We start from the raw sequence: 10,510 nt of genomic DNA, 5'->3' as shown, positions 1-10,510 counted from the left end.
ATTCCTGCTCCCACCCAGTGACTGCTACCACCTTCTGACCCCAGAGAGGGCCTGGACCAAGGCATGGGAAAGGTTAGGGTCAGGTGTGGGCATCCCACCACATCTCATACTAGGGCGTGGAGGTGGTCATCCCCAGCCTGGGCTGACAGCGCCATGAAGCAACTTGGCAAGTGACTGGGGGTGACTTGGCGGGAGAAGCTTTTTGCCCCCTCTCCCCTCATCAAGGTACCTAGCATGTCCCTGCATGGAGGTTGCAATAGTCTGTGGGTTGGGGTGATGGCAGGTAGGAAGATGATATGTCTGGCTCAGTTTCTGTGCTCCTGGCTGGGGCATGGTGTATTGGTCTGGAAGCTGGAGGGAAAGGAAAGCTGGTAGCCAGCAGCCACAAGCACACATACACATGTGTACAGAGTTTGGGGGCTCCTGGGTGACTGTGAGGGTCTGCATTCGCCCTATGAATATCCCTGTGTCCAGGGGAGCATGACATTAAACAGCAACTAAAAAGCACCATGCCAGGGCAAGAGAGATAATGCACAAGAAAACTTTATATTTTAATGTATTTAACGGCACTTTCTCCCACTTTTTGAACAAGGGACTCTGCATTTTCATTTTGCCCTGGCCCAGCCGATTCTGTGGCCAGTCCCCACGCTTCACTCCCCTTTGTGGAGTCTCCTCCACTGCTCCCCACTTCACAGGGAGGGGATGAGAGCTAAGAACATAAGCTTACATTTATTGAGCACCTACTATGGGCAGGCACCATTTTAAGCCCTTTTCTGTTTTAACTTATTTAATCCTTAGAACAATCCTATAAGGTAAGTATTGGTATTATGTCCATTTGTGGGTGAGGAAACTGAGGTGCTTTGAATGGAAAGAGCACCAAATTGAGAATCTAGAAGCCACAGTGTTCATTTTAATTCCATCATTGACCTGCTGTGTAACATGGAGCCAGCCTATAAACCAGGGGGAAAAAATCACCCACCTTGTAGTACACTAATTACATCAATGAGAGAATAGATGTGTGCCTCCCTCATAAACTGCATGAAAGGGACTCTCCTTGTCGTTATTTTAATTACCACCCAGTGAGTGCAGGTGGACTGCTGAGACCACCTGATAGAATCCGCTCATTTTGGAGTGGAGTAAACTGGCTCCAGCCTCTGCTAAATCACGCGCTCTAGGTTTCCATCCCGCACTGTGCCCTGGCTCCATCTTAGAGGGGAAATAAGGGTAATAGAATGAAAGCAGGAGTGAAGATGGTGTTTGCAAAAGAAATGCTGTGTGTCGATTATTGGTTGATCATGGTTCTATTTGTTTCAGGCAACAGGCCATTGGTGCTGAATTTTGGAAGTTGCACCTGACCTTCATTTATTTTCAAGTTTGACCAATTCAAGGGACTTATTGAAGATTTTAGTTCCGTAGCAGATTTTCTCATCATTTACATTGAAGAAGCACATGCATCAGGTAAAAAAAAAGATTTCCTGCCTCCACCTCTTCCCTCTCTCTCTCCCCCCTTTGCTCAAGGTTGCGGGTAGCGAGAAGAGGAGGAGAGAGAGAAAGAGCTGCTATTTGTTGAGGACCTACCATCTCCCAGTCCCTGCTAGGTTTACCCACCACTCGCTAACTCCACAGTCTGTGCTCTCAACTAGGCACACAGAGCAGAAAACCTGGAGTGACAGGTCTAGCTGGGAGAGCATCTAACATTCTGAATGGATAAATAGGGAAACCAAGGGAGAGGAGCTAATATGAGCACAGTCACAAGGAATTTAGACCTGAAAGGTCACAAGTGAAATGGCGGCTCTATAGCAACCTGTGAAATCCATTCCAAGACTCTCCAAGCTCAAAGGGACTTTGTGGTTCATCTCAGACAGTGGTTCCCAAGCGTCAGTGAGCACCAGAAGCACCTGGAGGGCTTGTTAAAGCAGACTTCCGGACCCCACCCCAGAGTTTGAGTTAGATCTGGGGTGGGGCCTGGGAATTTCCATTTCTAACCAGCTCCGGGTGACACTGAAGCTGCGGTTTGGGGACCACACTTTGAGGACCACTGCTCTGCGCCAGCTTCTACCTGGGGCTGGGATCCTTTCTTCAGCCCCTAATAGATGATGACTCATCTTCATTACCTCATGGGAAATCTTGTTCCTTTGCTGCACAGCTCTGTTTGTGAGAAAGTCCTTCCGTACGATGGGCAGACATGTCCCTTCCTGAAACTTCTACAGCTTGGTCTAAGCCCCTTGAACTTTATAAGATGGTCAGACACATCCCTGTCTCCCTGATTTTCATGGGGACTGAACACATGAGTTTGGCCCAAGTCTCAAACCCAGAGATTGGAGAAGGCAAGAAGGCTCATGTGGCTAAGTGGGACGAGTCCTTTACTCACCCGTCTCCCCACAAGATGAGAGGCTGTTTTGATCATCTGTCACACAGCACCTGGCACAGTACATGTCACGGAGTCAGTGCTCAGTAATAGTTGGGTGAATAAGTGAGCATTTAGGCCAGTATTAGCCTTGCTGGCTTATCCATTGTGTTGTAAGTGTAGACACTGCTATTAGTTTTCAGCAAAGCTGGTCCAGCAGCCCTTTCCCCGGTGTGGTCCTTAGATCCCTCATGTCTGATCCATCTGGGTTGCTTGTTGAAAATGCTGCGTATTTCAGGGCCCCACCCTAGGCCCACTGCATCTTAATTCATATGCACCCAGAGGTTGGAGAACTGCTTTCAACCTAACACTGTGTTCATTTAGCTGGCCATTTCTTTCCTCATGTAAGGCTTTGGGGCAACTTAAAATATTAGCATAGGGTAACAGGTACATGGAGATTCATTAAACTGTTCTCTCTACTTTTATGTATATTTGAACATTTCCAAAATAAAATTCAAAACAAACAGCATAGGTATCAGGAGAGCAAAGGCAAGCACAATGTGTCTCTTTGTTAAATACCCTTTGGGAGAGCAGCTGCCGTCAATTAAAGAAAGAGAACTTGGGCACCTACAGGTGTCTGTGATCTCCACAGTTGAGAAGAGGTGATGCTTTGATGTTCTCATAGCTGATGGCCAAAGCGCTGCCAAAGCTGATTCACCTGTGGGGTCAGCGCTGCTCAGTCTTTAAAGTGCACTTAAGTCACCTGGTGATCTTATAAAGATGCAGATTCTGGCTCAGTGGGGCTGCGGAGGGGCTTGAGACTTGGCATTTTTACTCAGCTCCCCAGGTGGTGCTGAGGCTTCTAGCCCAGGGACCACACTTGGAGTAGAGGATCCCGCTTTGATCTCTAAAAGTACACATTGCAACAAAAGGGGTTGGATCCTCCCAGAAATTGTTTCTGGTCCTGATACCTGTCTCCTCCCCCATTCTCCTGGAATCAGACTGAGCAGGTTTAACCCTTTCCTGGACCCAGGGCTGTCCACCTCAAGCCACTGAGAAATTTCTCCTGAAAGCTGGGTTTCCTAGGGGAAGGGTACTGAGCAGAGTGGACTCTGAAGCACGGAGCAGGTGGGGCCAGTTCTGCTGATGGACTTCAGCAACTTACATTACCCTGGGAGGCAACTATTAGTATAAATGCAAGCCACGTGGCTTCTGAAAGAACCTTCTACCCAAGTAGAAGGGCAAGGCCAGTAGCAGTTTATGGTTATTTTTTCAACCTGTGGGCCCATTAGCTAATGAGTACCCTCTCTTTAAGTAGGCAGATGGGCACCTCGCAAATGAGGCCAATTGAAAATCCCCTTCCATTTAAAGTGAAGCAGCTTAAAGGGGTTTGGTTGGGGGTGGGGGGGGCATCTCCAGAGCAAAGTAGTAGAATACCTGCAGTATAGAATGAAAACTGCAAAAAAGAAAGAAAAGAAAACCGGCTTCTTTCCCACCTGCCTGCTATTTGGGGGCAGTCAGGCAAAACAAACCAATATCTTTCAAGCATCTACTATGAACCAGGCAGAGTACTGGGAATTCTGTAATGTTCTCTCATGTAAGCCTCACAGCCATCTGCAACATAGGTTCTGTTAATCCCATTTAACAGATGGGAAAACTGAGAATTTAAAGAGCTCGCCCAATATCACACAGCTGGGTGTGTCAGGGAAGGCTTCCTGGAAGAGATGGTGTCACAGCAGTGGTTCTCAACTGAGGGTAATATTTGTCCCGCAGGGGATATTTGGTAATGTATGAGACATTTTTGGTTGTCACAGATTGAAAGCAGGGGGACGCTACTGACATCTAGCGAGTAGAGGCCAGAGATGATGCTCAATGCCTTACAACACACAGGACAGCCCCTGTATCAAAGAATTATCTAGCCCAAATTGTCAATAGTGCCAAAGTGGAGAAGTCCTTCATCTGCAACCCTCAGTTAAAAGTGTGTGTGGCGGGGGTGTGTTTGGCCAGCAGGAAGTAGGTGCCATGCCTGTGGGGCTGCTGTCCGGCCTTTCTCTTACAGATGGCTGGGCTTTTAAGAACAACGTGGACATCAAGAATCACCAGCATCTCCAGGACCGCCTGCGGGCAGCCCGCCTGCTGCTGGACAGGAGCCCCCAGTGCCCCGTGGTGGTGGACACAATGAAGAACCAGAGCAGTCAGCTCTACGCAGCGCTGCCTGAGAGGCTGTATGTGCTCCAGGACGGCAGGATCCTGTACAAGGTGGTGACCTGGGGCAGGGAGCCAGGGAGGGCGAGGACAAAGACAGGGCTTTGTATCAATGCTCAGAGAAGGAAACTGCCTTGCCTAAGGCCACACTGCACAGGCTCTGATTTCAATTCCAAATCCTCTGGGATGGGATAGGAGTGGCAGGGTTTGAAGCTGCTAATCCCTGAGACAGGCCTGAACGTGGAAGGGGGTGTAGAGGCCAGAAGAGAACCAACTCTGCAGTTAGGAACTGGAAATGCTGAAGCAGGAATTCGAGACAGGCATTACATCCAGGCTTCTTTTCTGGTGATCGTGTCACCACCCTTCAGTGCTTCCAGCCTGGCGAGGGTGAGGGGAGTAAGCACAGCCTCCAACCCTGTGGGCACTGGTAGCCTCCCCTGAGAGGATGGAAATTAAGTTTTATAGCTGCTGAAGGGATTCAAGCCTTGGCAAGCACATGAAGCCCAGCCATGTGGATGCTCCTCTGCCCTTTGTAATGGAAGTGCCCCCGATTCTCCATTCACAACCTTCGCTATCATGCCGCAGTGCAACTGTTTTCACTCACCATGTTCACGTGGTCAGGCAGGCCCTGCTCACACAGGTGAAACAAGCAACAACCTGCAGATGAATCCTCAGGGTGCTAAGGGTCACAGCACGAGGATTCAGGTCCTTGTTCCTTTCCTCTCTCCTGCGACATGGTAGTAAAGTGGCACGATTGAGGCAAGCTAGGTACCGAGTCCCTACCCTGGAAAGCGCTGTAAACACAAACACAAATTTAAAATGGCCCACATCTTACTTCAAGGTGCTCACAGTTGAGGTGATAAGGAAGACACAAATAGAACGTTAACTTGGCCCAAGTGCTGTGAGACTCCAGAACAGGGATCAGCAAAGCTTTTCTGTAAAGGGTCAGATAGGAAATAGTTTCAACTTTGTGGGCCAAATAATCCCTGTTGAAATGGTTCAGTTCTGCTGTTATAGCACAAAACCAGCACAGAAAATATGTAAATGAAAGGGTGTGAGACATCAGGACAGATTTAGCTCTCAGACTATAAATTTTCTGAATGTCGGGGAAAGGTAGGCCTTTCAGAGGAGATGACAACTGAAGCCAGCCACGTGAACATGGTGAGTGAAAACCATTGCAAATATAGGGGAGAGGGTGGGGAGAGGCACTGAGACACATTAGGGAAAGGTGTGAATGGAGAATCGGGGACACTTCTGTTACAAAGGGTTCAGTCTGGACCAAGGAGTTTGGCCTACATCTTAGGGCAAAAGAGAGACACTGAAGAGTTTTGAGCAGGGGAGAGGCACCATCAGGTCGGTACTTTAGAAAGATCACGGCCTATTGGGCGAAGAATGGACTGGAGAGAGCAGGGGCTGAGGACTGGGGGTGGGGGGAGGGGTGGCAGCTGCCCAAACAGAAGACGGAGAGGGCTGAACTGGGGCTGTGGGACTGGAGAGGCAGAGGTGGTTTGTTGTAGAGTGGGCAGAACTTGATGAGTGGTGGATAAGTAGATAAGGCTGGTCTGAAGGTCTGACTGTGGAAGAGAAGCTTATTTGTATAGACCCCTTTCGCCTTTTAAAGCTATTCACTTTACCTCCTCTGGTTTTCCTCCTGCTTCTCTGTCCAGTCTTCCCATTTAGTGTTGGTGCCACTCCACATGGGTGATCTCAACCACCTCATGGGTGCCTGCCTTGACTACACCATCCTGACGACTCCCACATGTATATCACCAGCCCAGATTTCTCAGTTAAGCTCCAGACCTACATATTCCTGCAAGGTGGAAATCTGGAAATGCTGACTCATTTTTCTTGCAGGGTAAACCTGGCCCTTGGAACTACCATCCAGAAGAAGTTCGTGCTGTTCTGGAAAAGCTCCACAGTTAATCTGGACAGATCCCCCAGTTCTAGGTGCTCAACAAGAGGTCTTCTCAAGGCTTTGCTTGCCCCCCCATCCCAGCTGACATTTACCTCTTGACCTGTGTCCCCAGCTGAATCACTAGCCCAGATTTTTCTTATCCAGGCCAACAACTGTTACAATGAGAAAATGAAGCTGCAAGTGAGCTGAGTGTTAAAGAAGGTACAACTCCACACTGCCCCCACCGTGGAGACCTTGTTCATTGCACAACGTCTCATCGTGAGAGCAGGCACACTCCCTGGCCTTCCTTCTGAACATCCAGCCACTCCACTATGGCATTCCTTAAATGAAGTAACTTCATTTTACCAAATTTGCCATTTATGGAATTGATAATTTAATAACTAAATTGGTTTTTAGAACTAAGCATGGGGATAACTCCAGGTGTTTAGAGAGCGATGAGGAATTTAAAGAGAAAGGAGTAGGAATGGGAGCAGACAGTACAAACGGTAACCCTTCCCTTGCCAAAAGATTTAAACCAGAAAGTGGTGGGGGTGATGAGAGGTGAGTTTCCCTGGTAATATGTCTTCGATTCTACTGTAGAAGAGGCGGGTACTCACTTTACCATCTTTGAATGTATTTCATAGAAGTCTGGCTCTCCATACCCGGGAATATTCTACTATCTTCACTTACCAAGAGCCACTTGTGGGGAGGACTGGCTTCCTAAAAACATTATAACCTTGACCAAACTAGACCATAGGCACTACAGAGCCGTCATTCAGTTATGCAGAAGCTCATATCTGAAATTCTGCTTCTCTGATTTCTTCACGAGTCTCCTAATGGTCATTTGTGTTAGATTACATCAGACTAATGGATAACCATTGATATTGATCTGTTTTAACTCTGCCTCTTTTCATATTTGTTTATGATGGCCACAGCCTAAAGTACACACAGCTGTGACTTGATTTGAAAGAAAATGTTTTAAGATGCAGCAAGCTAATACAGAATGATTAAAAGATATCAGGCTATTTTAGATGGCTTCAGTGTGATATTTACACTGTCTTTTCTAATGTGTGTCAGCTTGTTCTAGCTTTTATTATAGACCAATGTAATCTGATCAGCAAAAATAACATATGTTGGAAGGCCCTCCTTTGGAGGGAAGAACACTCAGTGTCTATGTGTTACCTGTCTAACATGGTTTTGTCTTGTGTACTCCTTGCCAGAGAATGTCCATATGGAAGTCATATTACGTTCACAACATGACATAATAGAATGGACTTGGGAAGCATTTTTTCTAACATGAAAACACATTCTCCTTGGCTCTGCCTTAGTTGCTACATGTTATTATTAATGCCGTTATTTTACTTTTTAAAAAATAGTTGTTAATCATCTATCAGGCACAGGCACTTGCAGATATGTAGTCTTATTTAATCTCTGTTTATTGCAACGAGGAGATTATTAGCCCCGTTTTACAGATGAGGAAACCAAGGATCAGAGTTAAGTAACTTGTGGAAGGTCTCAGAACCAGTAAGTAACAAGCTGAGATTCAAACCCCATCTCTAACTTCCAACCAGAGTCCTAGCTGTGCTCCCTACTGGCTGTGTGACTTTGGTTAAGCTGCTTTTGTATCTTGAACTATTACAAAACAAGGTATCAGTAGGGCTTACCCCACAGAGGATTCATAAATAAAGCACTCAGAACTGTGCCTGACTTGGAGAAAATGCCATCGAAGTGTTGGCTCTTATGGTTACCATCACTATTGTTCCACAACTGCCTCCTTGGGCCCCCTTCAATTCACGTCTATAAGTGCATAGAAATATCCCGGTTTTAAACAAATAATAGTAGCTGGAACTGAGGAGTTTTCAGAAAGCTAAAATAGATCCCAAACATTCCAATTCAATTCTCTTCAATGTAATGCTTCAGACGTTAATTGAGCACTGATTCTTTTCTGGGTGCTGAGTGATGATGCAAAGATGACAAAGTCCAGCTTTGGTCCTCCAGCAGCTTAACCTCCTAGGGCAGGGGGGATGGGGGTGGACATGCACTGCAATAACCATAATTCAAGGCGGACTATGATGGGTTAGAGTGAAGACTAAAGCTCAGAGAGCACAGAGGAGAGAGCAGCCCCTCTGAGCTGGGTGCATCTAGGAAAGCTTTGTGGGGGTGGGAGCCTCTGGGCTTGGCCTTCAAGGATCCCTAGGACTTCTGGGATGGGAGCCTGAAGAGAATGGGAAGGAAGAAGAGCATTCAAGTGGGCTAAACAGCATATGGGCAAAGGTGGGGAAAAACCTGCCCAGAAGACTACAAGAGGTTTGAATTCAGTTCTAATGCATGATCAAGAAAGGGCTTTTCTATTTGAAGGTGACCTCTCTGGGTCTGGATAACAAGAATGATCTTGTTATCCAGAGGAAGTAAAAGAAGCTTGTTAAAATGTCTTGTCCCACTCTGAGTACAGTTTGCATATTCAGAACTTCAACTGATTTGAAGAATATTCTTCAAAATACCATGCCGGTCTGCTTTCAGTGGGAGGGTTTACGTTTTTAGTTCGCTTGTTCTCTAAGGGTGATGACCTTTGTGGTACCTGGCTTTATGTGGGATTCTGAGCCTACACCCCATTCTAGCTGATGCAAGACGTTGCCTTATGTGCCTGGCAGGAGGCCCAGGAAACTCAGGCTCTGACTCTCAGAAATTGGCAGATGCCCTCGGAGTGGCCCAGTGACTTTAATGCTTGTTCAACTCCCCAGAGTCAGGCTCTCAATTGGTTCCTGGCCACAGAAAACTTTATTTCTGCTAAGTTCAGCCATTAACTTCAAAAGGTGTATTAAAATATTTTACCCAGCATTGTTAGATGTTCGATTCCAGGATATTCAATTGGCCAGATAGATTACATCATTGAAAGTCTCAAGTATGCAGTGTTTTGAAGACGGGCACATGGATCCTGTATTCCCTGAAGTCTTACACGCTTCTAACGACCAGCTGTTGTCCTTAAGCCTGAAGGATATCTGGCTGGGTTTCAGATTCTTATGTTTCAGTCTCTACCTCAGAGATTTGTGGACATTGTTCCGCTGTTGTCTAGCTGTCATGAGAGGAAAAGTCTGAGGCCAGCCTAATTTATTTCCCCTGGCACTTACTTGCTTTTATTCTGCCTGGAAACTTGTCAGATTCTTTCTTCATATTTGAAGTTCAGTAACTTCACCAAGACGTAGTCTAGTGTTGGTTGCTCTTTGTCACAATTTACTGCTGTGGTCTGAATGTTTGTGTCCCCTCAGAATTCATATGCTAAATCTTAAAGCCCAGTGTGATAGTGTCAGGAGGTGGGGCCTTTGGGAGGTGATTAGGTCATGAGGGTGGAGTCTTCATGAATAGGATTAGAGCTGGCTTGCCCTCTTCCACCATCTGAGGATACAAGAAGTCTGTAACCCTGTAAAAGGGCCCTCACCTGACCTTGCTGACACCCTGATCTCAGATTTCCAGCCGTCAGAAATGTAGGAAATGTTTCTGTCATCTGTAGGCCACCCAGTCTATGTTATTTTTGTTACAGTAGACCTAAAGGACTAAGGTAAATACAATATCCTCTTTTGATCTTAAGATTTCTTTCTTTCTTTTTTTTTTTTTTAATTTCAAGGACATTTTTTGTTGCTGTTGCTTTTGTTCTATTATCTCACTCACGGACTATAACTACGGGTATGTTGTATCCTTTTTTCTTCCATAACTATTTTTTTTTTTTTTTTTTTTTTTGCGGTATGCGGGCCTCTCACTGCTGTGGCCTCTCCCGTTGCGGAGCACAGGCTCTGGACGCGCAGGCTCAGCGGCCATGGCTCACGGGCCCAGCCGCTCCGCGGCATATGGGATCTTCCCGGACCGGGGCACGAGCCCGTGTCCCCTGCATCGGCAGGCAGACTCTCAACCACTGCGCCACCAGGGAAGCCCTCTTCCATAACTATTATCTTCTCCATAACTTTTAAAATCTTTGTTCTTTTCGATTCCATGTTGTGATTTTTCTCAGAATTTTTCCTCTGATCCCAATTCTTCTTAAGTTGGGTTTGTTATTGTTCCAGATACGGCTT

General features: G+C 46.6%; 1 protein-coding gene across 1 annotated transcript in view; it reads left to right on the top strand.

The window, feature by feature from the left end:
• The window catches only part of DIO1 (iodothyronine deiodinase 1), a 13,312-nt gene extending 6,837 nt beyond the window's left edge, over positions 1-6,475 (top strand). Inside the window, exons 2-3 of the mRNA XM_007471161.1 lie at positions 4,407-4,606; positions 6,407-6,475. Coding sequence (XP_007471223.1) covers positions 4,407-4,606; positions 6,407-6,475 — 269 coding nt within the window. The remainder of the gene's footprint in view (positions 1-4,406; positions 4,607-6,406) is intronic.
• Positions 6,476-10,510: the final 4,035 nt, after the last annotated feature.

Source organism: Lipotes vexillifer, unplaced genomic scaffold, assembly GCF_000442215.2.
Source record: "Lipotes vexillifer unplaced genomic scaffold, Lipotes_vexillifer_v1.1 scaffold1003, whole genome shotgun sequence".
NCBI classification, from domain to species: domain Eukaryota; kingdom Metazoa; phylum Chordata; class Mammalia; order Artiodactyla; family Lipotidae; genus Lipotes; species Lipotes vexillifer.
This window is presented reverse-complemented; position numbering and strand designations above follow the sequence as displayed.